The sequence below is a fragment of the Culex pipiens genome, chromosome 1, assembly GCF_016801865.2.
Source record: "Culex pipiens pallens isolate TS chromosome 1, TS_CPP_V2, whole genome shotgun sequence".
Classification (NCBI taxonomy): Eukaryota; Metazoa; Arthropoda; class Insecta; order Diptera; family Culicidae; genus Culex; species Culex pipiens.
In genome coordinates this window covers 50594481-50621719 of record NC_068937.1, presented here as the reverse complement: position 1 = coordinate 50621719, position 27239 = coordinate 50594481, and the positions used below count along the sequence as shown (strand labels likewise).

Below are 27239 nucleotides of genomic sequence, written 5' to 3'. Positions count from 1 at the left end.
GGAGCACCTCGATACTAGAGACCCTAAATAGGGAGACTGGTCTAAGCTGGCTAAATCGATCTGGCAACGTATGTTTTGAGCTTGGCAACACTGATAAGTTCTGCTGGGCGTAAAGGCAAATGCTCGTTTGGATACGTCAAACTCGTGTCTGTTTGGGTACGTCAAATTCACTTCGACCAGTCTCCCTATTAAGGATCTCTACTCGATACGACCTCTAGAACAAATCGAGCAGCTCAAGTCGTCGCCATCGTGCTAACTTGTCGTACGTGCATTTTGGGCCAAATTGAGTTAAGAACGCCATTTTGTGCAGCTCACAATGCCTCACCTTTTGACCTTCACAGATCCCCAAAATTCGATTTCAATCCTGAGATATTCAACAAAAACCGAAAAAACTCCGTGCATTTTTGTCACTTTACATATGAAAGTAGTTTCAATCTTGTCGTGCTATCTTGTCACTCCATGAAAATTGATGTAAGTGCGACAAAAGGCCAAAGGGATTTCAGGCCAGGAAAGTCAGGATGCGTTTATCGCACGTACAAGCTAGACTGCCGTAAACATTTGTAATTATAACTCGGGACTCCAGCAACCAACTTCAACCAAACTTTGGGACAATGCACAGAATGGTGAGCCAAACAAAACGTGTTTGTTATTGTTTACATTTCGTGCTCTCGTTTTTGAATATTCAAGGTCAAACATTAAAACGCGTTTTTCTCGGAACGTCAAAATGGCGGGTGCGACAAGATAGCACGACGACGTCGAAGTGTCGTTAGCAGGACTTACTTTTTGATTACAAACTCACTTTGGCCAATTACAATATTTTGTATGATTTTAAATAACCAAGAGCAATCTTGATTGTTTCAACATACAAATAAAGCATAATAAGGGTGTAGCTTGAATCAAGTTATCAAAAGCAAAGGTAGCGAAATGTCACTTTGACAAATCCCCGGTAACACGCTGACAAAAGAATACCCAATTCAGCGTTTTCCCCATAGCCTGATTCTTCACTTACCTGCAGGATGGTAAAGTTCTCCAGCACGCTGTTCATCATGTACTTCTCGGGCAGGTGCTTCAGCTTGTTGATAAAGTTGATCATGTAGTCGCACATGGGCGACCGGCTGATCCGGTACACGTACCGGCCGTTCTCGAAGCGGGAGTACTCGGTTTCGACCTTTTCCACCACCTGTTTGCCGAAGGAGCACACCTTGGTGGAGCAGGTAATCACCATGTTGTCGTTGCTTTCGTAGCTGCGGGGAGGACAAGTTTGGGGGTTAGGTTTGAGATTGGGATCTTCCGGGCTATCGGATACTCACTGACTACTGACACCGTAGAAGGCGCCGGCGTCGCTCGCAATGTTGGTATTCAGGTCGGCCCAGAACTTGACCAGGAAGAACGAGTTGCTGGGGCCCTTCTCGTACAGCTCCTTGAGGCCGCCGGCCTTTTGCGGGAATTTGTCGTAGATCTCCTTCACCTCGACCGACTCCAGCAGTGGGTGGGCTGGCTGGTCGCCTATATGTACAAACAAGTGCTTGTGGTACTGCGGAAGTGGGAGAGAGGAAATTTGGTTAGAAACACTGTTGCCAACCTGAAACCCGTTCAAAAACTTACAGATTCCTCCACGCGCAGCTCCAGGTAGGCGCTGTACTCGACGAGCCGGAACTTGTGGGTCGCTATCGCTCGGCCTTCCCAGGGGTGGGCCGCCTGCAGGCCACTGTCGGACACGGCCGTGGCCGTCTTGCCCATCGGGCCGTACGCGGCCTGGGCGAACGGTTTCACGTCCTGGGAGGTGCTGGGCTGCAGTCCGGGCTGCCAGAATTGCTGTTTGGAGGGGAGAAAAGCAAGATGGCGTTAATGGCGAAAAATTGACAGCTCTCCGTTTTTTGAGGTTAGGATGTTAGCAAGGCGCGCGCACAAACAAAAGGGTGAAAGGTTAGTTGTTTTGTTGGTGTTCTGTGGGTAGAGATATAGATCGTCACAGTTTGCATCATGAGTTGGTTTTAGTCTCTGTTGATTGTTTGTTTACAGTGGTGGCGGCAGTAGCAGCGCAGCGCAGGTTAAACAATGAGCACGCGAGCGAGCACATGGGGAGAAGGATGCAACTCGGGACAGGACACTTGAGAGGAGTTCGATGGAGATTTCATAGACCAAGATTGAAGACATGTGGCGCTGGCAACGCGGCAAACGTCAAACGAGCTGTCACTTTTGACAGTTAGCTGTGAACAAACGCATGGCTTGTCTTAAAAATCAGTCTATGGACAGACACATAATTATGATTAATTCGAGCCCATATGTTCGATTGTTTATAATAACACACTTTTGTCGAGTGAGGGGGTTTGCGCAAAGTGCGATTATTATGAGATGATGGTGATTGACTCAACGACGATGATGTTGGATGCGGCTGCTGCGGTGATGAATCAGCGCGACCGAGCGAGCAAGCATATGATGCTGACACACAAAACTGTGCTGTGAGACAGAAACGAGTTTTTGACGAACAGGTTTTTTTTTCTCCTGCTGCTACCGAGCAGAAATCTCGAACTTTTTTGCGCCAACATTTTCCAGATGACTGGCTCTCGATGGTGACGGCGGTTATGATGAGTGTGCCTGAGGAGGTTAGGTTAATGTATGTGCGATCGTGACAGAAACGGCAGAAAAATCGTTCGTCATCGTTCTATTTGTCACTGGATTGACGTGCAATCGAATGGTGGTGAATGGTCAACTGGATGGGTTTGTAGAATGGCAACACTGTTTTTAAGTAGGTTAGATTTGTCTACTTTTTTACAAAATTTTCTCACATTGGAACAAGGAACAATATGATCGAATGTGAGTAACATTCTATCAGCGTGTTAGGAAGTCTCGCTAGTTCGAACAACAAATCTATTGCCGAAATTTGAATTTTCATTGAAAAAACTTGAACAATTGAGTGTAAACCAGCTTTCTGTTGGTATTCAACTCAAACAAAATGCTTTAAAAAGTTTACTTACGTTGCGGCCATAAAAGCTTAGGCTAACGAACTTGGTGAAATTGAAGTTTGAAATTTGAAGAATCATCTCAGAAAAGCTCTACGATCAGCCTTTTGCAATTTTTACCCAATTTGTATTCATCAAAATTTTGTTTTAGCATTACTTTTGAAGTACTTCATTAAACATGTGAGCAAGTAAACACTAATTTCAGTAGTGCAGTTTTCAGTAAATATTAACTGAAAACGAACATCAGAATTTGCTGTGTACGCAGGCTAGCCGTGCGCGAGGTACCTCAGCTTGAATCGACAAGCCCCGCCCTGAAGAACGTTTGCATCAATCGTATTCGAACGTTATCGAACCCCGGCTTGAGCAACTTTAATTATTTATAAAATTTTCAAATATTATTACAAAAAAATAGGAATATTCAATTATTTTTATTGAGGTTTTGCAGCACGACTGTTTTTCAAAAGTAGGTGGCGCCAAAATGAGGTTACTTGCCTAAAATTGTATGCCTTTCTGCCGGATTGAAGAACAAAATCGCTTATTTCTCAAGACTCCCTGCATCAATCTTAATGAAACTGGTTGCAAATAACGAGAAAATTTTTTTGCTTTAAAACAATGAACATCAATTTTTTAGGCGCGCATAAATTTGTGAACTTTTTCTTCAAAATCATGTTTCGGAACACGAAAAAATGAGTTTCCTTGTATATATCAATGAAATAAACCGTTGTTTAGTTGATAACAGATGTGTTAATGTAAATTCAACAATTTTTATTGATTTTTGACAGACTTTCTTGCCAAATAGTCCAAATTACTAGTTTTTTTTTCTAAATTTACAGTTTTCTCATAGTAAAATCAAACAAATATTGGAAAGTTGTACATCAAATTGTTGTAAATATTTTTTCTCATCCGGATCCGGCATAAGTTTTATAAAAATGTTAATTATGAAGGAAAAAACATTTTTTTTTCTTCAAAAAATCATAAGTTTACGCTATTTGTTCATATCTTTGCTGCAAATCCTCTATCGATTTTGCAAACAAAATCGCTAATTCAACTTATCGTTTGAATTTTTACTATGGTGTTTTTTTTAATGTCTTTGTCTCAAATCATTTTTTTTTTATTTTTGAATGAAATTCTTATCATTTTTATATTGATATTTTTATGGCAAGAAAACAAAATTATCCGTTTCTTAAAATTTTGAAATATATGAATAAAATTGGATTGATGTCTAAAAATGTACAAAAATCCACTAAATTTAAATGTCTTACAGTTTTAACTGTGTTTACTTTAAATTGAAGTGAATATATTTTTCCAGAACAACTTTTCAGTGATAAAGCTTTATTCGAAGCCAATTTTTGTTTGAATAAATTTGATCTGGTCTCATTGATACTTTTCTATTGTTGTGTTGAGGAAATTAAACTTTAAAAAATTGCAACGACCAATGAATTTTGAATGTCTTTTTTGATAAAAAAAGATATCAGAGTACATATTTAATTGCAATCGACAAAAGCTATACAATTTCAAACAAATAAAAATTAAAATAAATTGAATAATCACATTTTTGAATGTTATCTTTTTTGCATTCTTTAAATCAAGATACATGAATTTTATTTGCAATACCAGTTCATTTATTTGTGTATATAACATATATAACATAAAAAAACCTGCAGGGCCAAAACGTTGGGCATTTCGCAGAGACAGTGACAGCTCGAGCTCGATCTTTGATTGCATCAGGATAATGCTACGGGGATTTATTAATTTTTGAGTTAAATCATTGTTTTTGCACTCGATCTTATAATCTTATAAGGCTTTCTAGGCCCAGTGAAAGAAATATAATTTAACCAAAAAATGACGAACTTCTCGTCACAGTGTCCTGATGCAAACAATGATCAAGCTCGTGCTGTCACAACCCTGCGAAGTTTGTTGGCTGACATATCGGGCGGTCAGTCAAAAAAACCAACTAGAAGTCGCCTGACAAAAAACTTTTGCAGAAAGAGATAGGAAATCTGATGCAAACAATCGTCCAGCTGCCTTGTAAACATACTTTGAATGTGTTAGTAAATTTCTGACTAGAAAGCCTTGTACTAGTGAAAAATTAAATTCAAAAATGCTTGTATTTTTGTATTTTTTTCTCCAATTTTACACGTTAATTACTCATTGAATAATTACTTTGACCATGAAAAGTATGGTTATGTCGACATAAATTGAACACGGTGCTTTTCAATCAAACGAAATCCACTCAAACTTTATCGAAAACGAAGTTTTCGTTTTTTCCTTCTCCAAGTTGCTAAATTCGGACAAAGATTCATCGCGAAACAGGTTTTTTCCCCTCTCGGTCCAACACCGCGCGAGATGTTACCATACAAAGTGGAGACATTTGACCCATTAATCAGGTTGGTCGGTCGGTCTCGAGCGATGTCTATCGCGCATTTTTAAAGACCCTATTCGCGGGGGGGAGACGAAGAAAACCACAACCGAAAAGAGACCCCTTCGGGCAAGTTTCTCCACGTGCGGGATTGTCAAACTTTTGTGGTTTCTCTCCGCCCGGTGCGGGGTCAGTTTTCTTTCTGATATGCGGGATGACGGTGATCGGAGGGCTCGAGAGAGTTTTATTGTTATTGCTTGATTTTTTCTGGTGAAGCTGACTTTTGATTAGCATATCTGATTGGGCGCTCTGTGACAGAGGTTTTTTTTCTTTTTGTGTGATGAAACAGGGTGTGTTTTAATTTTGAGACGCCGTTCAACCCACTTTAAGCGTGTAGAAATTTGACGTTTTCAAATTTGACGCTTACTTTTAGCTCTGCTTCACTTTGTAACATGTTATGGTAGGTTATTTTTCGGTACGGGACAAATTGTTTCCGCCGGTCACTGATAACCCCTGTCTGTTATCTGGCTAATTGAAACAGTCAACGACTTGCGGGGTTATATCAGCTGCAGACAATCGTGTCGTCTTGTAATTCACCAAACATTTAGTGAGATAATGAGTAGGTACGGGAAAAGGTGTTTAACTACCGCTGCAAATTTGGCAGCACTGCTTTAAATTTTAAAAATGTTAATTCATCTACATTCGTTCAAATTGAAACTCTAATCCAAATTAACAAAATTTTTATGAGAAGATCTGATTTTTACAAAAGTGAGTTCTAACTTAGAAAAGTGTGTAAAATAATTAAATATGTTTCAGAGACATACCGTTTCAAAAATCGGTATGATCTTTTTTTCCCACACATCCAGCACCACTCAGATTTCGTCAACCGAACTTACTCAGTTTTGTTGCTTTTCGAAGTCAGTTTACGATTTGAGTGGAGTTAGCCCAAATCCTTTGAAAATACTTCTGAAATAGTATTTTCGAAAATACTAGAATACTCATAATTTGCATTATGGGAAAAGCGAAATTTGTTAGGCTTTTTTACTTTTATAAGGCTTTCTAGTTAGAAATTTACCAATACATTCAAAGTATGTTTACATTACAGCTGGACGATTGTTTGCATCAGGTTTCCTATCTCTTTCTAGCAAAAGTTTTTTGTCAGGCAACTTCTAGCTGGTTTTTTTGACTGACCGCCCGATATGTCAGCCAACATACTTCGCAGGGCTGTGACAGCTCGAGCTCGATCATTGTTTGCATCAGGACACAGTGACGAGAAGTTCGTAATAGGGACGTGGCGTTACATCGTGCTGCCACCTGGTTTTTTTAAGCGCAAGAGTGGAAAAGTGCTGAGTCATCGTCTAAAAATAGACGGCGTCCTATCTCGCCCAGCAAAATGAAGTCGATAAAGTAGTCGGTTTCGATGAGAAAAAGTGGAAAACGTGGTCTAAAAATAGCGACGCCATCCCCCTATTTTTGGGTTAAAATATATTTTTTTCACTGGGCCTAGAAAGCCTTATTGGAAATTTTAAAGTGCTTAATTTTGTTAAATACTTTTTTTTGTGTTAGATTAGATTAGATTCTAAAATTTTCACAAAATACCGATTTTTTTTCGAAAAATCTCAATTTTTTAAAATTTGCAAAATGGGCTTTGAATTTTTAACTGTTCTTAGGTGAAAAGCATGCAAATTTCGCTTCGAAGGGGAAACAAATTTCGTTTGATATAGCAACTTATAGAAATTTGAGTATTTAAAAAAATATGGTATTTTGTAAAAAAAAAAAACTCTAATAAAAGTGAAAAAGCATACAAAATTTCGCTTCGTGTGCTACCCATATCGTAAATTATCAATATTAGGATATTTTCGAAAAACTACGGTATTTTGTGAAAATTTTAGTATTTTACAAAAAAAAAACATAAAACAAGTGAAAAAGCATAGACAATTTCGCTTCGTTTGATATTTTTATCGTAAATTATGAAAATTTTAGTAATTTCGAATAATACGTTATTTTGTGAAAATTTGAGTATTTTACAAAAAAAAACTTTAATAAATGTGAAAAATCATACAAAATTTTGCTTCGATTGATACTCATATCGTAAATTATGAAAATTTCTAGTATTTTCGAAAAAATACGTTATTTTGTGAAAATTTGAGTATTTTACAAAAAAAAACTCAAAAAAAAACGAAAAAAAATACAAAATTTCGCTTCGCTCGATACTCATATAGTTAATTATGATTTATTTTAGTATTTTCGGAAAATACGGTATTTCGTAAATTTTTTAGGATTTTACAAAAACAAACAAAAACTAAACAAGTGAAAAAGCATACAAAATTTGGCTTCGTTTGATATTTTTATCATAATTATGAAAATTTTAGTATTTTTGAAAAAATACGGTATTTTTGTGAAAATTTGAGTATTTTACAAAAAAAAACTCATCATACAAATTTTTGTTCCGATTTATACTCAAATCGTTAATCATGAACAAATTTAGTATTTTCGAATAATACGGTATTTTGTGAAAATTTGAGTATATTACAAAAAAACTCTAATAAATAAAAAAAAACATACAAAATTTTGCTTCATTTGATACCTAGGGGTTAATCACTTCGAGTATACTGCATACGCGTATCATACGCACATAATATTCTCATTGTCTGCATGCCGTATTGACGATATAGACCCCGTATTCGTCGCATATGAGGTCATATCTACCCAAATATTAGCGTGAATATCATACGCGCATAATACTCGCGCAGTATTCCTAGGTTGCATACCGTATCGACTCCAATATTGGCTTCATATTGGTGCAGTATCAGAAGTGAATTGCCCTTTGTTTGATACTCATAACGTAAATGATGAAATATTGGGAATTTTGAAAAAAAAAACGGTATTTTGTGAAAATTTTAATATTTTACAATAAAAAACTTTATTAAAGTAAAAAAGCATACAAAATTTCGTATCGTTTGATATTTATATCGTAAATTATGAAAATCTGAGATTTTTCGAAAAATACGGTATTTTGTCAAAATTTTAGTTTTTTACAAAAAACTCTAATGAAGGTGAAAAAACATACAAAATATCGCTTCGTTTGATCTAATGAATCTAATGAAGGTGAAAAAACATACAAAATATCGCTTCGTTTGATACTTCTATCGTAAATTATGAAAAATTTGAGTATTATCAAAAAATACGGTATTTTGTAAAAAAAAAAAATGAAAAATGTGCAAACAAATTTAGCTTCGTTTGATATTTTTATCGTTAATTATGAATAAATAAGTATTTTCAAAAATACGGATTTTATGAAAATTTGAGTATTTACAAAAAAAAACTCATCATACACGATTTCGCTTCGATTGATATCATATCATAAATTATGAAAATTTTAGTATTTTCGAAAAAATACGGTATTTTGTGAAAATTTTAGTATTTTACAAAAATACTCTAATAAGAGTGAAAAAGGCAAACAAAATTTTGCTTCATTGTATTGTAATTTATGAAAATTTGAGTTTTTTCGAAAAGAATAGGTTTTTTCGTTTAAATTTGAGGATTTTACAAAAAAACCCTAATAAAAGTGAAAAAGCAAGCAAAATTTTGCTTCGTTTGATACCCATATTGTAAATTATGAAAATTTGAGTATTTTCGAAAAAATACGTTTTTTGAGAAAATTTGAGGATTTTGCAAAAAAAAAAACTCTAATGAAAGTGAAAAAGCATACACAATTTCGCTTCGTTTGATACCCATATCATAAATTATATAAAATTTGAGTATTTTCGAAAAAAATTACGAGTATTTTGTGAAAATTTGTGTAGTTACAAAAAAACCAATAAAAGTGAAAAAGCATGCAAAATTTCGCTTCGTTTGATACCTATATCGTAAATTATGAAAATTTGAATATTTTCGAAAAAATATGGTTTTTTTGTGAAAATTTGAGTATTTTACAAAAAAAACTCTAATCAAAGTGAAAAAGCATACAAAATTTTAACTTTGTTCGATATTGGTATTGAACGTTAATTGTGATAATTGAAGTATTTTCGAAAAAATAAGGTATTTTGTGAAAATTTGAAGATTTTCCTAAAAACCCCTAATAAAAGAGCAATTCTCTACGAAATCGGTCTTTTTTCTTCAATTTTAATTTTTGTATTTTTTAATCCGACTGAAACTTTTTTGGTGCCTTCGGTATGCCCAAAGAAGCCATTTTGCATCATTAGTTTGTCCATATAATTTTCCATACAAATTTGGCAGCTGTCCATACAAAAATGATGTATGAAAATTCAAAAATCTGTATCTTTTGAAGGAATTTTTTGATCGATTTGGTGTCTTCGGCAAAGTTGTAGGTATGGATACGGACTACACTGGAAAAAAATAATACACGGTAAAAAAAATTTGGTGATTTTTTTATTTAACTTTTTATCACTAAAACTTGATTTACAAAAAAACACTATTTTTAATTTTTTTTATTTTTTGATATGTTTTAGAGGACATAAAATGCCAACTTTTCAGAAATTTCCAGGTTGTGCAAAAAATCATTGACCGAGTTATGAATTTTTTAATCAATACTGATTTTTTCAAAAAATCGAAATTTTGGTCGTAAAATTTTTTAACTTCATTTTTCGATGTAAAATCAAATTTGCAATCAAAAAGTACTTTAGTGAAATTTTGATAAAGTGCACCGTTTTCAAGTTATAGCCATATTTAAGTGACTTTTTTGAAAATAGTCGCAGTTTTTTATTTTTTAAAATTAGTGCACATGTTTGCCCAGTTTTGAAAAAAATATTTTTGAAAAGCTGAGAAAATTCTCTATATTTTGCTTATTCGGACTTTGTTGATACGACCTTTAGTTGCTGAGATATTGCAATGCAAAGGTTTAAAAACAGGAAAATTGATGTTTTCTAAGTTTCACCCAAACAACCCACCATTTTCTATCGTCAATATCTCAGCAACTAATGGTCCGATTTTCATTGTTAATATATGAAACAATTGTGAAATTCTCCGATCTTTTCGAAAAAAATATTTTCAAAATTTTCAAATCAAGACTAACATTTTAAAAGGGCGTAATATTGAATGTTTGGCCTTTTTGAAATGTTAGTCTTGATTTGAAAATTTTGAAAATATTTTTTTCGAAAAGATCGGAAAATTTCACAAATGTTTCATATATTAACATTGAAAATCGGACCATTAGTTGCTAAGATATTGACGATAGAAAATGGTGGGTTGTTTGGGTGAGACTTAGAAATCATCAATTTTCCTGTTTTTAAACCTTTGCATTGCAATATCTCAGCAACTAAAGGTCGTATCAACAAAGTCCGAATAAGCAAAACATAGAGAATTTTCTCAGCTTTTCAAAAATATTTTTTTCAAAACTGGGCAAACATGTGCACTAATTTTAAAAAATGAAAAACTGCGACTATTTTCAAAAAAGTCACTTAAATATGGCTATAACTTGAAAACGGTGCACTTTATCAAAATTTCACTAAAGTACTTTTTGATTGCAAATTTAATTTTACATCGAAAAATGAAGTTGAAAAATTTTTACGACCAAAATTTCGATTTTTTGAAAAAATAAGTATTGATTAAAAAATTCATAACTCGGTCAATGATTTTTTGCACAACCTGGAAATTTCTGAAAAGTTGGCATTTTATGTCCTCTAAAACATATCAAAAAATAAAAAAAATTAAAAATAGTGTTTTTTTGTAAATCAAGTTTTAGTGACAAAAAGTTAAATAAAAAAATCACCAAATTTTTTTTACCGTGTATTATTTTTTTCTAGTGTAGTCCGTATCCATACCTACAACTTTGCCGAAGACACCAAATCGATCAAAAAATTCCTTCAAAAGATACAGATTTTTGAATTTTCATACATCATTTTTGTATGGACAGCTGCCAAATTTGTATGGAAAATTATATGGACAAACTAATGATGCAAAATGGCTTCTTTGGGCATACCGAAGGCACCAAAAAAGTTTCAGTCGGATTAAAAAATACAAAAAAAATCGAATGACCGAAATCCTAGAGAACTGCTCAAAAGTGAAAAATCATACAAAATTTCGCTTCGATTGATACCCATATCGTAAATTATGAAAAATTGTGTATTTCTGGAAAAATACACCCAGAACTGGGCATCGGCATAGGAGAGGATAAAGAGCACGATTCGGTAGTAAAATGGTACTGTGCGCGGACTGAGAGGATAAATCCCGAAATTACCGAGAGCACTTTACTCATGGGTTCATCTTCAAAAAAAGTTCATCCATAAAAAAAAGTATCGGTACCGAGACTCGAACCCAAGACCTTCGGCATATTGAACCGTGCCTTTGCCTTATAGGCCACATGGTTCGGTTACTAAGTGGCGGTCATTTGTCCATATAAGCCACTCAATAGGATGAACTGTTTCAATGAACGAATGAACACGCGAGAGGACTATACTCTCGAAAAATAGCACTTTCCTCACGTTTCTTTTCGTGAGGACTATCCCCTCGTTCTTTAACTTTGGGTGTACGGTATTATGGCGTTTGTCCACGCTCCATACAAAAAAGTTGTTTTTTGTATGGACAATTATCCACGAGGGGAAGGGGGGTTTGGGATTTCAAAAACAGTGTCCACGTGGTTTTTGGATGATCCCTATACAATATTTTCGGATTGTTTTCTGAAAGAACAGACACAAAACAACCATTTTAGTACATCGATTTCCAAACATAAAGCAATAATAATGGAATAAATGGAATGATTTTTTTGGCAAATGTCAGATTCCATAAAAAATCAATCAATGACTCAATAAAAAATAGCAAAATTAACCCCCTTTATAACTCAATTTTGAGTAAGTTCGGTTTCAGTGAAATCTGAGTGGTTTTGGGCGAGGATGCACAAGTTTGTCTTAATGAATAATGTTGAATGAATGAATAATGATGAATGTTATACTTAATTTTGAGACAGAACGTGCACTGAAATGTCACTAAGCGGTAGCAACAACGTCATTTTCGGCCTTAAATCCACCTCAAATGCACATTTACAGCTGTATTAGTGCTTCACAGACGCAGGACAACAAGGCAGGACCACAAACAAAGGAGGACAACAAAACTCGACCAATGTCGGGCTTACACTAGAGTGTGTCGCCGTCGGTGGAGGCGGCGGCGGGACGGCCCCGCCCCCCGTCCCGGACGGATGATGAAGGTGGTGGAGGTGGTGGTGGTGGGAGGTACTAGCATGGTGATGGTGCACCGGATGGTGAGGATGGTGGTGGTGCGGGTGGTGGTGGTACGGAAGACAGGAGGCAGGACTCGCTAGGCTCAACCCTTTGGCGGCCGCTGCTGCCGCTACCGTGACGATCTGGGCGCTGGTCATGCCGGCCATCGGCCCCGCAAACATCTTCTCCTTGACGGCTGAAACTCCGCCGAGCATGGTGTGGTCCTTCGGAGGTCGGAGTTGAATGGTCAGTCAGGGTGTCGCGAGGGGGTTTGGGGGCAAGGGACAGAGACACAGTTAACCGTAAGAAGACGGAAGCACTTACCACTTTCATTTTGGCCTGGAACTCGCGCAGTTTCCGTCTCGCCAGGACCTGTATGTGAGAGCTGACCTGTTTCCGCGTTCGCGTCTTGCCGGTTCGCAGCTTGATGTAGCGGGCTATCAGTTCGTTGCGTCCTGTGAAGAGGAAAAAAACGGAAAATTTGAGGTTAGAATCGACGGAAAACTGTTTTTTAAGCTGAACATTTCATTCGTATTGATCAATTTCCCGTCAGCGTGCATTTATCCGTTGCGTTTGACAGCTCAAACGGTACACGTTGTCGTAGGTTAAGTCATTTTTTAAAGTGTTTAGTCTTATTCGTTACCAGATTGGTGAAAACCGACTTTCGGCTCATTTCCTAAACGTTCTTCCGTCTCGCCGTTCCCAAGATACATAAACAAAGCAAGATATGCAAAGGACATCCGTTCCTGGCTACATTCTTCCCATCTGCCCGGACACACTTTTCCTTCACTAATTAATTTCTTCCAATCCAAAATGAACGATAGCGTGACAAAAGATGAGGAAAATTCCTTCCCCCTCCAACGCTCATTGTGTTGTGTTCCTCCTATCATTAAGGCGTCTTCCTGAAAGCTAAAATAAGGACGTTCCTTAAAAAGACAAAAAAAGCCCAGTTCTCGAATCCTTGAAGGAAACCCCGGGCGCAAATGGCTGTAATTTGCTTCCCGTATTTTTTTTTCATTCTTATTTTGTTCCCGAGCCCGTTTTCTTTTTAAAGTCTTCTCAAGAGCTTCAAGATTTATTGCCGTCATCCTTTTCGGAGGGCCCCCGTAAATATTCTGCTCCGAGGCCTGAGGACACTTTCGCGTTCCGTCGTCACACCAATTGTGCCGAGCGCCCGGAAGTGACGGTGGCGAGATTAAGTATTCTAATTTTAATTATTGTCCTGTGCGCTTTGGGGTTGGCTTTCGTTTTGCGTCGGTTGCTGGAGGTTTATCCTCCGTGCGGAGGTCAAATTGAGGCAGATCAATGGGTAAATATTAGTTATGTGGTGATTAGGGTGGTGACAAATGGGCGTTTGAGGATGTGAGCGTCATTATTGATGATAGAAAGCGATTTTAGCGAGATTAAGAGTGAAGATTTGCTTTGCGCAAAATTTTGAAATCTGGAATTATTTTCGCAAAATACTAAAAAGATATTTTAAAACTGATTTAAATCTTGTAAGGAGAATAGAGAGAAGAATTTTTTGAAAGAGAGTAAATAATAATAATCGGAACTATGACAAAAATTGATTCACAACACAATAATGAGCACTGAAACATAAACTATAAGCATAATAAGCAAAATTAATGAAACATAGGAGGCTTCAGAAGAAATGCAAATAAAAAACTTCTATGAATTCGTGCTTGCCATTTCATTAGGGCACATAACTTTTTTAGGCTATAGTGTGTCCCTTTCACACCTTATGTTAACTGTCATTTGAGTGAAAGGGATACACTATTGTTTACAAAAGTTATGTGCCCTTTTGAAAAAAAGAGTGTTGAAACAACGAAAGAACACATTAAAATAGGTAAATTAAAAAAAACGAGGGAAAATTACGCACATGTTAACCACAATTGAGGCAAAAGTCAAATATAAGTAAATATTAGATGGTGCACCGATTAGATTGATGTTAAACTTGAAAACTGATACTTGCCTTAAGGGGGTAATAGATTATGACAAACAAACAAACAATCTCTCACTGTCGCTAAAACGTCAACTTGCATACATTTTGTCTTGTTTGCGGGTTTGGCAAACTTTCAAACACTAAAAAATGCGAGATTATTTGTGTGTCACAGTCTAATTTCTATTTTGCTTCTTTTTAGATAGGGAGCGTTCTTTTATTACGTAACACAAAAAATGAGTTTTAGATCAACTCCCCCTGCCTCGTAACAAAATTTCCATACAAATTTTTAAAATGTGGCATGGAGCGTAACATGGCCTCCGATCCCCTCCCCCCTACTGCGTTGCGTAATAAAAGAACGTTCTCAATAATAGTGATTTTTGATTTTTATGTAAAAACTAAACAGTAAAAACAAAATCAAGGCGATACAACATCTGGCAACTTTGATAGATTTTGATTCAGAAAAAAATGCGTTAACCTTTACAAATAAGTAAATTCTTATATTTTCATGTGTAATTTTCAAGTATTTCAGGTATAATCAAGTACCGTTGGAATAACTGAGAGAAGTTTCATTTAGAATTTTATCAACTTTTTTCAACACTGAGTTTTTAGAAAAACTGTGGATTTGGGAGCTTTTCATCCAGATATGTGTAAACTCAGTGAAGTTCTAAAGTTTTCTTTTAATTTTCAGTTTTACGTGTTGTGTGTTTTTGAATACCACGTTTTTTTTTTACTGTGAACAGACACGGACCACTGCGACACTTGCGTATCTATTGTAGTATGATCTGTTCTCAGGTTTTCTGTTTTGCTGCTATACACAGCCTGCCGAACGATCGTCTTCCGTACACTCAAAGTCAGAATAATCCTTCAAAAGGGTACTTTCAATCCTCAAAACGACGGGTGAACTTGAAAAAGGATACTTTTTACTTTGAGTGTAGCGCTATTGTTTGAGCGAGACAGTATTTGACGAATTATTATGAATGAATGAATACCACGTACTCAAAGCGTTTTCAAAAACACTCAAGGCGAAATCCATAAAGTAGGGGAAATTCTCGTATGTTTGGCAGGTTAAGCACTCGCTCCTAACTCCATCCAATTTGCTGATTTTCACTATTTAAACAACTAATTTTGCAAAACTTTTGATAGAATCTTGCTTGCTCACTTCTTATTGAGCTATTTATCACTCGAGTTCAGTTGAAAACGCTTTTAATTAGCTAAAATCACGCTAAAATCGGCAAAAATTTACAACAATGTGTGTCAAACCAGGGTGATGAATAGAGAGAATGCGTAACGTGATTTTCGAATGATCCCACTATGTTTACATCTACAAAGTAGGAGGCTGTTCAAGCATAAGCATGACTTTTTTTTCTTACTGGTAAATGAGCTGTTTTATAATCAGTAGTATGTGTTTTATTTGGTCTAGTTTTTGACAATTTTTGCTGGAAAACTGTCGCGTTTCGACCGGTTAGAAGAAATTTTGCTTTTTTACGGGTGACGAATACCTGCGGCGAAAATGTCATTTTGCGATGTCGCAGATAAATTCCCTGGCTGATTTTGGAATCCTGCAGCTCTTCCTGGTCCAGCGAAAAAACATAGCTGATTCTAGCGAAGCTGATCCAACAAACAGAGAAGAATTTCAATAAACCAGGTTTTCAAACGGAATCAAACAATAAAGACAGTTTCTGGATGGATACAATCTCATCGACTTCAGAAATAACACCCATTCGTAATTATGTAAAATAAAGATCTCTCCTTTAATATTCATAAGATTTCTTGACTTCAACTTCAACAAAAGCCACACATTTTTCAATCTTAAAAAAACAATACTCTCTTCTTTTAACGAACAGTAAATTGGTTCCTTTTTGAAAGTTCAAAATTAAGGCCGTTTTGCCACTATTCAGTGTCAAACCATTCAGTGTATAAGTTAAGTTACGAAACATAAAAAAACAATAACTTATTTTAAAATTGAATTTCCAGTATTCAAGAAATAATCAAGCATGATGTCACGGTCACACGGACTTCTCCTCCCCCCCCCCTCCTTGTCACACTTTGTCACGCTTGCAACCCCCCCCCCCCCCCTAGAGCGTGACGTACTTTGTCGATGAAGCCCAAGAATTTTTTTTTGTTGAAGTCCTTATAAAATTAAAAAAAAAAACTAGAATTGACCTTAATCTGTTATTTGCCTTAAATGTCAATTCCTTCCAATTATCCTGACGAATATCAAGTCAGGAATGGAGCTGAAAACTCCATGTTTGACGAGTCTACAAATTCAAGTATTGTACTACCATCCCTACCATTGTTGAAATGAAGGCTTCTTGGGAGGGCGCCGGTAATGACTCAACTGTAAACGGTGAACTGTGAACGGATGGTTGGCTCCCGCTAATCATTTTTTACTCATTGTTTATGTGGCTGACAACTCTACACGCATGTTCAAAATCACTCAGTTTTCGTGAAAGCCGAAATGAGTAAAGGTGGCATCTGTCAGATTTGAGTGAATTTTTCCTCAGAATTCAACGATAATTGGGTGAAAATTATCTAGATCTGAGTGAAATTCGCTTTACTCATTTCTAAGTAGGTTCGGCTTTCACGAAAACTGAGTAATTTTGAACGTGCGTGTATGTTACCTTCCAGAATGGCGTACACGCTGATTGTGTTTAAAATAAGAGTCATTATTTGTTGTTTGTTAGTTGGACAAAATTAGATTCGAAACCGGAAAAAACACAGCCCAGAAACCAAAATGACAAACTTTTCCTTGATCCCAAAATACAAAAAAGGCCTCTTCGTAAAACCTTTCCAACTGCTCTCGAAAAGGAGGCCTTCTCCACTTTCTGGTGGTGAATGTTTGCAATTTGCTGCTTAGAATTCGATATTAATTGAAATAGCTTTCAGGCCATGCGCCTTTCCCTGCAAAGGAAGAGTTCTGCTCACCATGAAGAAAGAGGGAGGAGGGGTGGGGGCACTTTGGAATTCACTTTTCTGCATCTGCAAAGTCGTGCATCGAACGCCCCAGCAGCTGGACACCGAGTTGCGGCTGAGGACAAAACGCAAAGGCCAGCAGAGCCAACCAAGACCCCTACACAATCCCCCTTCCCTTCCCACGCCTCGTCTTTAACATCAATCCCTTCCCTACTAACCCCGAGTAGGCCGCGGGTAATCGGCTCCCCTCCCACTAACATTTACACACAAGATCCTCTGTAATTATTAAGTTTTTTGTAATTACAAAAGCCGACTCGGTCCTAACCAGGTCCCAGTACCGAAAAGGACCTAATAAAAATAATTTTATGAAAAAAAAAAAAAAAAAGTCGTGCATCATCGGACTCAAACACACACACACAAGAACGGATGTGGAACGCACAAAATGTTCGCAATCAAAGAAAGTTTCGGTTTTCCGGCCGACCGATGCTCTCTTCTTCTTTTCAAACAAGCCTGATGGCGCAATTGGTGCGGTTCAGCTAGGAAGAAGCAAAACGGGTGGGGGGGTTCCGGGAAAAATTGGAGAGTGTCCCCCTCCCCCTTTTCCACAGAAGAGGACCCTTGATTGTGTGCCTCAAAGAGGTGTCAGACGTCAGGCTCTCGCTCTCGGCTGCACACAGAAAAGGCAGAAAGGCATAAATTTTAATGAACAAAACATGCATTTTCAAAGTCAGCGAAGAAGATTTATACCGGGGGCCGCTACTTGCCATGAATATGGTTCCGAGTTTTGCCGGCGAAAGGAAGGACCTCTTGCCTTCCTGATGTAGCGCAGGTCTTGACTCTCGATGAATGGACATTCCATTCTGCGTCCGACCTCCTGGTCCACCTGCCCCCTGCAGCCTGGCAGGACCCGGTTGTTGTTGTTTGCATCAAATTTGCGACGAAGAAAGCCGGCTAGGGCCACTTCTAGGACACAGGAGGGAGCTGGAGTTATTGTCCGGTTGCCTGGCAGGCAGGCTTCTTGCTGGTGCTTCCGGAATAAACGAAAGGAGATTGGTTTGGTGGACGCTGGGCACTGTAAAGAACTTTCTATTTTGAAATTTTCCAGCAGATGACACTGGCTAATGCGCCAGAAGGTAGACTAAACAAATTCATACTTTGTAAAAATAAATCAAATTTTGAGCAAAATCTTCCATTCAAAATAACTCATTTGAGAATTACATATTTTTACTCGGATATGGTCTCAAAATAATCCTTAAATCTTGTGAAAATTTTGAGATTTTTTACAAATGTTTAATATTACCTCAATTTTGACTGAAAAAGTGATATTTTTACACATTTTTAGAGGTAAATTTACACATTTTTCTGACATAAAAAAATGAACTCATTCTCAAAATGTACTCATTCCCATATGATTTTTTTTTTGCATGGCCCATTTGACCCTCTGAAAAAGTACTTTAAAATTGTTATGAAAATCAATGCTGAAAATCTCTTCGATATTGTGATGATGTGGATATCAATCTCAAACAGTATTTGGATAAGAATTTTGAAAATTAGAGTTTTAGAAATAACAAAAATATACAAAAGTAAAATTCTTTTTAAATGATGTGGTATTTTAAAATTTCGCTTATTTTACAACCGTTAAACATTTTGAAAACATTTTAAGGATTTTGTTATTTTTTTCAACAAAAAAAAACTTTGTTATGCACGTTTTTGAAAACAAAAATATTTTCTTTTTGCTAAAATTCAGATAAAATTTGTGTAATAATTCAAGTGAATATTAATAGATTTTTTTAGTATATTATTTGCAAACAGTCCATTATAATGAAAATCTACTTAAACTTAAAAAATCTGAACGAAAAACACAAAAAATCTTATTCCGAGAATGATTTACAACAGGGGTGCTCAAAGTTTTAGAATAACGGGCCAAATTTGAAGATCACATGAGCTTGCGGGTCATATGAGAATAATTTTGAAAAATATCAATCTTTTAAACTGAAAAATCATATATCGTTTGATTATTATTAAATTACGGTATTTTTAGAACATTTTTGTCACTTAAATATGAGAAAAAATATAGTGGATTATTTGATGATACAAACATTGTAAAAGTACGTAATTTTATTTTTAGATAATGTGTAACTTTAATGATAAATCGTTGCTTATGGATTTTATAAAAATATTCCTTCAATTTTAATAAAATTTCAACAAATATCATTCTGCCTTAATCAGATGTTAGAGTTATGACTCATATTACACGTGTTATGATTTATTGGAAGATTTATCAGTGCAAATTAAGTTTGAGTCCTCCATAATAAAAAAAATTATTTAATGTTTTGTGAATTATTATTTACTTATAAAGCAATATTTATAGTTTTCTGCTTTAATCACACTCATTTCAAAACAATATGATGAAAATTTTGACTATATTTAACGTGTTACCTACACAGAAAAAAAAAATCATGGTAATATTACATCTGGAATGGGGTACATCTTTTATGTCAAAAAAAGTGTAATTTTACCTCTGAAAATGTGTAATTTTACCACTGTTCTGGTGTAGTGTCACTTTTTCAGTCTAAATTGAGGTAAAATTACACCATAAAAGAGATAATATTCAACCTTCTAAAATTACACCTTCCAAATTTACACAATTTTTTGCTGTGTACATTGTTTCAATAAGATAGATTTTTTAACACAATGTTTGTTCCATATAATTTTGATCAAAGTACCGTAAAACGGGATGACTTTGATAGTTTCGCGATTTTTCCGCAAAATGAAGAGTACAACTAAAATACGTACGGAATGGTTTGGAATCATACTGACCGTGGTAGAGAAGTGTTCAAAGTACCTCAAGAAAAACTTTTCATAAAATTTTGAAAAGTTAGTTAACTATAGTTAAGAAAATGATGATGAAAGTCATCATTCTCAAAGTGTCATAATTTTCTCAATGAACATGATTTTGAATCGGTAAACGGAATGCATTTTCGGATTCATTGGATACTTTTCCTCAAGGAGAAAGTTAAATAAGTTTATAAATAATAAATATATGTGTTTTTGAAACACAATTTAAAAAAATCTCAAAATTTTTAGACAATTTCAGTTGAACAAATTTCATGTAAAATGTGAAAACTTGTGATTCGTGCTTCGAATTCAGTATAAAATGCAATATAAATCGATAATTTAATAAACAAAACGAGTTTTAAAAAAATCAGGCAAAATTCCGACTTTTTGACAATTTAACCTAAAATTTAAATTTCAATTCAATTCAATTGGTGTTCATTAGAATGTAACAGTTTTGCCCCACATTTGCAATTCAGAGATTTGGAAAACCTTTCAACTGAGATCAATTCATAAGCCTTTACAGGGAGGGTACATTTTTCTAAGTTTAGATTTTGCTAGCTGCGTGCTCTTTTAGGGAAAATAAATTTTGAGAAAAAACCCTAGATCTATGAAAAAAATTTAATGTATTTTGTTAAAAAGCTTATAAACTTAGTTGACTCAATATAAACATTGATTTTTTTTTCTTTAAAACTATATCAGCTGCTTTAGTGATGGTACACTCAAACAACGATGGTTTGACACCAACTGTTGTCAAACAAACGGGATCACTTTTTAGTTTGACACCCCTTTTACACGGAGTTCATACACACTAACAAGCGTTTGTTTTGATAGTGTGCGTGAGCGCCGTGTAAAAAGTGACAGTTCGTCACTTTTTAGTTTGACTTTGACCAACCAACGGGGTACAAACTAAAAAAGTGTCAAACGAAAAAGTGACCAACCACCGGGGGTTGAGTGTACATTTAACGTACAAATAAAGTTTGAACATCTAAAATATGATTTTTAAAAGAAAATAGTAATCCAAAAAAAAGTCACTCCGGAATTTAACCTAAGAATTTTTAACGTAACCGTTTTTCTAAACACTATTAAAAAAACTTTGTTTCCCAAAATAGTGCATGGACTTTGTGTGGCCTACCCCAGTACATGTTTTAAAAATAAAAATCTTGAGAAAAACTTTACCTGTTGGAAAATTTTCCAAAAGCAAATTGAAATCCTCTCAAAGTCACCCCGGTTTACGGTATAGGAAAATTTTTATTTTTATAGTAACAAAAAAAAGGTCCACAAAAAAGCAAAAACTTTACCTTACTTTTGGGCCATTTTACATGATTTTTCAAAATGGATCCGCGGGCCACAATAAATCACCTCGCTGGCCACGTTTGGATCGCGGGCCATTTTTTGGTCACCCCTGATTAAAAAAAAAATGAAGACGAAAAATTAACCAAAAGATTGCTAGATGCTGTTTACTAAACTTTTATTTTTTTTGTTGCGTTTATAAAAACACAATTTGAGCTTTTGTAAACAAGACTAAGAAACTGACTTTCATTAAATAACAAGAGATGTTTTATTATTTGATTAAAAAAGTTTTTTTAAAGGATTCATGGATTATCGTAGATTATTGCCGGATTGTGGATTAATAACATTAAAAATGCTTAGATAAGTAATCTTCTTGAAATGAAAAAAATAAAAATAAGTGCAAAAATAAGTTTTATGTGCGTTTCAAAACGAGTTTGGTTTGAACAATCTCATATTGCGAGGTAAAAAAAAGTAAAAAAAAACCTTATTATTTTTTCCATTTCTTAAATTGCATGTTTAATTTTCAATACCCCTATTAACAAAAAGTACTATAATGCTTTATTCATCATTACTGTTATGCTTCTGTGAAACAGCAAAATGTCAAAACGTCATGGATCATTAAATGAAATTTGCACTGGTCAATAAAATTCCAACTGTCTTTTTTAAACTTATATTATCCATAAAACAAGTGTCAGAAAAAATTGTGTGATTATTTTTTTGGGTTCTTCAATCAATAAACATTGTTTAAGCCTACTTAAGGGCAATTTTGTAAGCAATTTTTCTTTTACAGTGCCACCTACCGGCTAAACAGCCCAGCACTACGATTCTTGCTCGTGGTGTGTGTGTGTGTGTGTGTTCATATTCATCGCCTTCCCAAGTAAATCTCCCCATGAAAACAAAAGGGCCCAAGGAAAGCCCAGCTCCAGCTTGACCATGCTTACAAAGCGCGCGCCATCTATCGCCAGAATCCGAGAACGCTCAACCTTCCAGAGAGAGGCTAGAGAAGCCAACTCGATGATTACCCTTCGCTTCAAAAGCGGACGGACTCTGTTTGTCTGTGTAACTTCAACAATAACTCTGGTCCCGAACGAACGAAAGACCATGACGCGCTGCTTCTCTAAAGTCTCGTGGGGGGTCTTTGGTCCTCGAAAGGGGGTGACGGTCGTCCAGGACTACGTCGTCCTTTCCCAGCAGCTGATGCTGCTGCGTTGTATTCTCTGTGTATTAATATATGGGTCTGTCGGTGTGTGTGTGTGTGTGTGTGTGTGTGTGTGTGTGTTTGTATTCGCTCACTAATTGCACATTCTTGGCATAGTTTTGCCGGCTACCTCTTCCGTTCCGATGACCTCCCCCCTTAAGGCCTGGACCGTAGTCCGAACCAACGACGCAAGGGCTGTATATTGGATAGAGCGTAGACAACAATATGTTTATATCGTAGTCTAGTGTAGACGACGACGACTTTTGTTGATGTTGGCTGGCGTTTAGTCCCTGGTCCCTGGATATCCGTCGTTTTGTCGGCAAAAGTTAGGGATCAAGCATCGTCGTCACTTCTTGTGGGGAAGAGCTTTGGACAGAGCAGGTCCACCACGCTGGTTGTCTTGGCCCCTGTTGAAGAAGTGGCTCTCGAGAAGGTACAGTAGAGTCCTAGTAATCTGATGGATTCTAAGATTTTTATTATTTCAAAGAGAAATTTCTAAAGAGAAATTTATTCCACCCAATTGATTCTGTTTTATGAACTATGCTTTTCTTTCTTTTTGTGTGATCTTTATTTGGTTAAATTTGCAACTTTTCTTTTCATCATGTCAAAAAAATATTTTTGTCTCACTAGTTTTGTACAATTTTGTCTCTCTGGCAATATTTGTGTGTATGCTAATGCACACTTTTTTCAAAGTTTAACAACTCTTCATATCAAAAGAGTAAAGTCAACTCTCGAGTTTTATGTCATTTTATCACATCAAATATTCTCTTTAAACTTTATGTACCGTAAACTGGGGTCAATCGGGACACATGGGGCGAATTGGGACAGCAGTTTTAACTATGTAAGAGCACAATATTTTGATTTTTCTGGTTGGTTTTGGTTAGAACAGACTCTGGCCAACAAGATGTGTACATACATTTCCAAATTTAAAAGCTTTAGGTGCTAATTTTGTCCCAAATTAGACAATTCTCTTCTCCATTGCAAAAGAGCAATTTCTCCCACTGATTTTTTGCATTAAGATTATTTTTCTCTCTATTATTTTAAACATTGAGGCAAAATCGCTCATTTTGTCCCAAATTTGAACTCTCTAGTTTTATGAAATTGGTACATAAAATCAACATTTTTATTCTTTATTTATGTCAAATTTATCATCACAATTAAGAAATTATTAAAAAATATTTAAATATTAAAGATTAAAAAAAAAATAGCTTTGGCTCATATAAAAATTGATCTTTGCCAGTTGTTTTTTTTTTATTTTTTATTTTAAAACTTAAACGGAAGCTCTTGTTTATTTGAATGGTTTCGTCCTTTTGAAAAGTTTGATTTGGCATCGTTTTTGAGCACTGATCAATTTTATCATTTTATTTCAAAATCAGCTCGTTTTTCAGCGGTTTTAAAATTTCCAAAAAATAGCTTAACATTTTTACTAGAGACTTTATTTCTAAAAATGACCTACAAAAGAATCGAGTGATTAAAATGGTTTTTTTTAATGCAAAAAAAAAACTCCAAACTTGTTTTGTATTTTTTCACAAGAGCAAAGATCAAACAATAAATAAAATCGATAGCAAGGATACCCCCTGATTCGATCCTTCTTGCAAAAATAAGTAGCGGTGATAATTTTGAGTTTCGCTTTTTTTCGTTAAAGTTGAAGAAAAAATCTTTTCATGCAAAAACGTTTTCTTTAAATCGTTTATAACTCCTCTGGAATAACTCGTATCGTTTTGCGGTCTTCGACAAAGTTGTTTGTCATAAAAGTTTACATTAGAATCTCACACTTGACAATGATTCGACACATTTAGTGCCACCTTTTGGCGGAATTTGAAAATGCTTGATTTTCCTCACACATTTTTTCGATTTTTTCTATACAAACTTCAACGATAAAAAGCGACCCTTATCCCTTAACCGATTTGGCTCAAAATTGACACAGTTACTTATTTTTATATAAAGAATCAAGCCAGGGGGTATCTCTTATAATTTCCCAAAATTTTCATATTTTCTTGTCACTCTAATGATCATGCAAGTCGGGGAAAAGTCTGTTATTCGCCAAAAGCCGTAAAAAGTTGGGAAAAAGTTGGGAATTTGTGTTTTTTTTTGTAAAAAAATCGGAAAAAGTAATAAATTCTAAGCAAATGTTTTCTAATTCTTGAATAAATTTGAAATATCTTGTAAAATATTTAAATTTAAGTTCTATTCATTATCAAAGGACTATCAAAGACTTAAAAAATCCATTACTCTTAGCAGCGATGGAAGAATCATCATCAAAAGAAAATGTGTGAACGTTCATCAAGAGAAAAAAAACTGAAAGGAACATGACTCCTCTCTCTCGCGCACGAATGATCGGTAAAAGGAATCTAAAAATATCATCTTGATTATTCGGCAGAACATCTTTTTCACTACTACACTTGCAAGTGTAACGTCACACATCGAAAAATGACTTGTCACTTTTTGTAGATGGATAATGTGTGTAAACAAAGCGAAATAAATCATTTTAAGTAGTGCTGACAAGGAAATTCACAAAAAATCATCAACAGTTAACGTCATGATTCGAAATCCGGACACTTAGTAGCATATCATTTTTGTTACAGCTGGCATAAAATCATGTTATAAGTTGGAAATGTCGAAACATCATCAGGATGTAGTATAAACAGTCAGTTTCAAGAAAATGCATGCAAAATATGTCTTATCTAACAATTTTTCATCAGAATTTTAAAATTAAAATGACTTGTTGTGCTTCGAATCCCGGACACTGATAAAAGCTGATTCGAATTCCGGACACTTTTGCTTCGAATTCCGGACACTCGATTTTACTTATGAATCGCACAAATTTGGACTGAAATGTTAGTGAATGGCATTCTTTAGGTCTCAAATAAGCTGTTAACATCAAAACAATCGATAGTTTATGTAAAAATTTGCTAGAATTTAAGGAAATCGAAACCATAAATTTCTACTTTGCCTTCCCGGTGCTTCGAACGCCTATGAAATATTTCAAGCGAAATGTTTCGCATTTTTGGTAAACTTATAATTTAATTTTATTTGACTGTTTTGGCATTAACTACAGCGTTCAAACAAACTATAAATGAAAGTTGATGTTGGAATTCATCAAATAAAACAGTTTTGACATTCATAATGCGAACTTATATCCAAATAATTGATAAAACAGGATGATGTGTCCGGGTTTCGAAGCGTCCGGGAATTCGAATCATGACGTTAGATAGTTTTGGAAAAGTTCGGGAGCGATTTTCTTTTGCGTGATTTGGAATCCCGTTGTTGTTAATATAAATAATTGAGAAGTTCATTTTTCAAGTGATTTTATAGCCTTTTCGCAGTAACGTGAGGAAGGCAAAAAGACACGTCATTAGAAATCACAAAATCTGCCTTAAAATTACACAAACTCAAATTTAGTGCCCATACCTCATGGCAGTGTTGCCATACATGTTTATGAGTCTTGATTTGACTGTAAAAAAAAAATTCAAGGCAGGGTTGCCAGACCTCCGCAACATTATCCTTGCTTATGAAGTCACTTTTTCAACTGTGAATACAAAGAGACGAGTTGTTCCTTTTAATTCCGCTATATATTTTTAATATCTTGAGAGATACGTATTTCGTCTACTACTTGCAGACTTCATCAGTGTTCTGTTCTCGACTCGACGACTCGACTAGTCGAGAACAGAACACTGATGAAGTCTGCAAGTAGTAGACGAAATACGTATCTATTCACAGTAATGCATTCTGCTAAAACGCTCAACCAAACCACAATCACTTTTTCAAGATAAATTTGATTTTTCAACACTTTTTAGTACTTCTTCAAATAATCGAGATATCCCGACTCCACTGTACCCTTAGCAGGGATAGTAAGCCAACTATACTTTCGCTTCTCCATCCCCGGTCTAAAGTCAAACGACGACGTCGACCGTCATCCCAGAGAACGAGGGCGCACCCGGACTTTACATCCTTAGACGATGCTCCTGAAACTGGACAAGGACTCGACGCCCTTGCTTCCTTCCTTCTCTTTATTCCGGTCCAAACAAAAGAAAGAGGCGGAACCCACTATAATATGATTGCGGTAATCCTCCCTATTATTATTCAGAAATTTTATTATTTTCCACACCCTCCGGGTGACGTCCTCTCGACTCTTCTAATCTGCTCCCTTTCGAGCGAAGAACCAGAAGTTGATCGGTTTTAATTTTGACACTCCTTCCACAACCCTCACCTTCTTTGTAGGTTAAGTGAAATTTCCAAATTCTTGTAACTTTGGCCACGGCGCGCAATAGTGGGACAAAGTTTGCCATGCCCTCTCCTTGAAACCGGAAAAGGGGGGTTCCTACCTGTATATAGTAGGCGTCCAACTTTTGCCAACTTTTCCAATCGATTTTCGTCGCCGGCTGCTGCGATTCTTGCGAAGCGGTTGAAAATGGCTTTGCAAAATTTTAGGGTTATGTTTTGAAGTGAAAACCGTAAATTTTGTGCCATTTTCGAATGCTAATCGAGACATCAACAGGCCAGAATCTTATTGCGCGATCAAACTGCAATAAAACTGTCGAACCATAAATCATTGAACCGG

General features: G+C 35.7%; 1 protein-coding gene across 5 annotated transcripts in view; it reads right to left on the bottom strand.

The window, feature by feature from the left end:
- The window catches only part of LOC120412427 (protein scalloped), a 284128-nt gene that overhangs the window by 3210 nt on the left and 253679 nt on the right, over positions 1-27239 (bottom strand). For 4 of the 5 annotated variants that reach the window (XM_039572897.2, XM_052706834.1, XM_052706851.1 and 1 more), the window contains 5 exons: positions 12822-12952; positions 12413-12721; positions 1606-1815; positions 1311-1534; positions 1010-1244 (listed from right to left, as the gene is read on the bottom strand). In XM_039572897.2, the coding sequence (XP_039428831.1) occupies positions 1010-1244; positions 1311-1534; positions 1606-1815; positions 12413-12721; positions 12822-12952 (1109 nt within the window). The remainder of the gene's footprint in view (positions 1-1009; positions 1245-1310; positions 1535-1605; positions 1816-12412; positions 12722-12821; positions 12953-27239) is intronic. The other variant, XM_039572918.2, reaches the window with a different exon arrangement.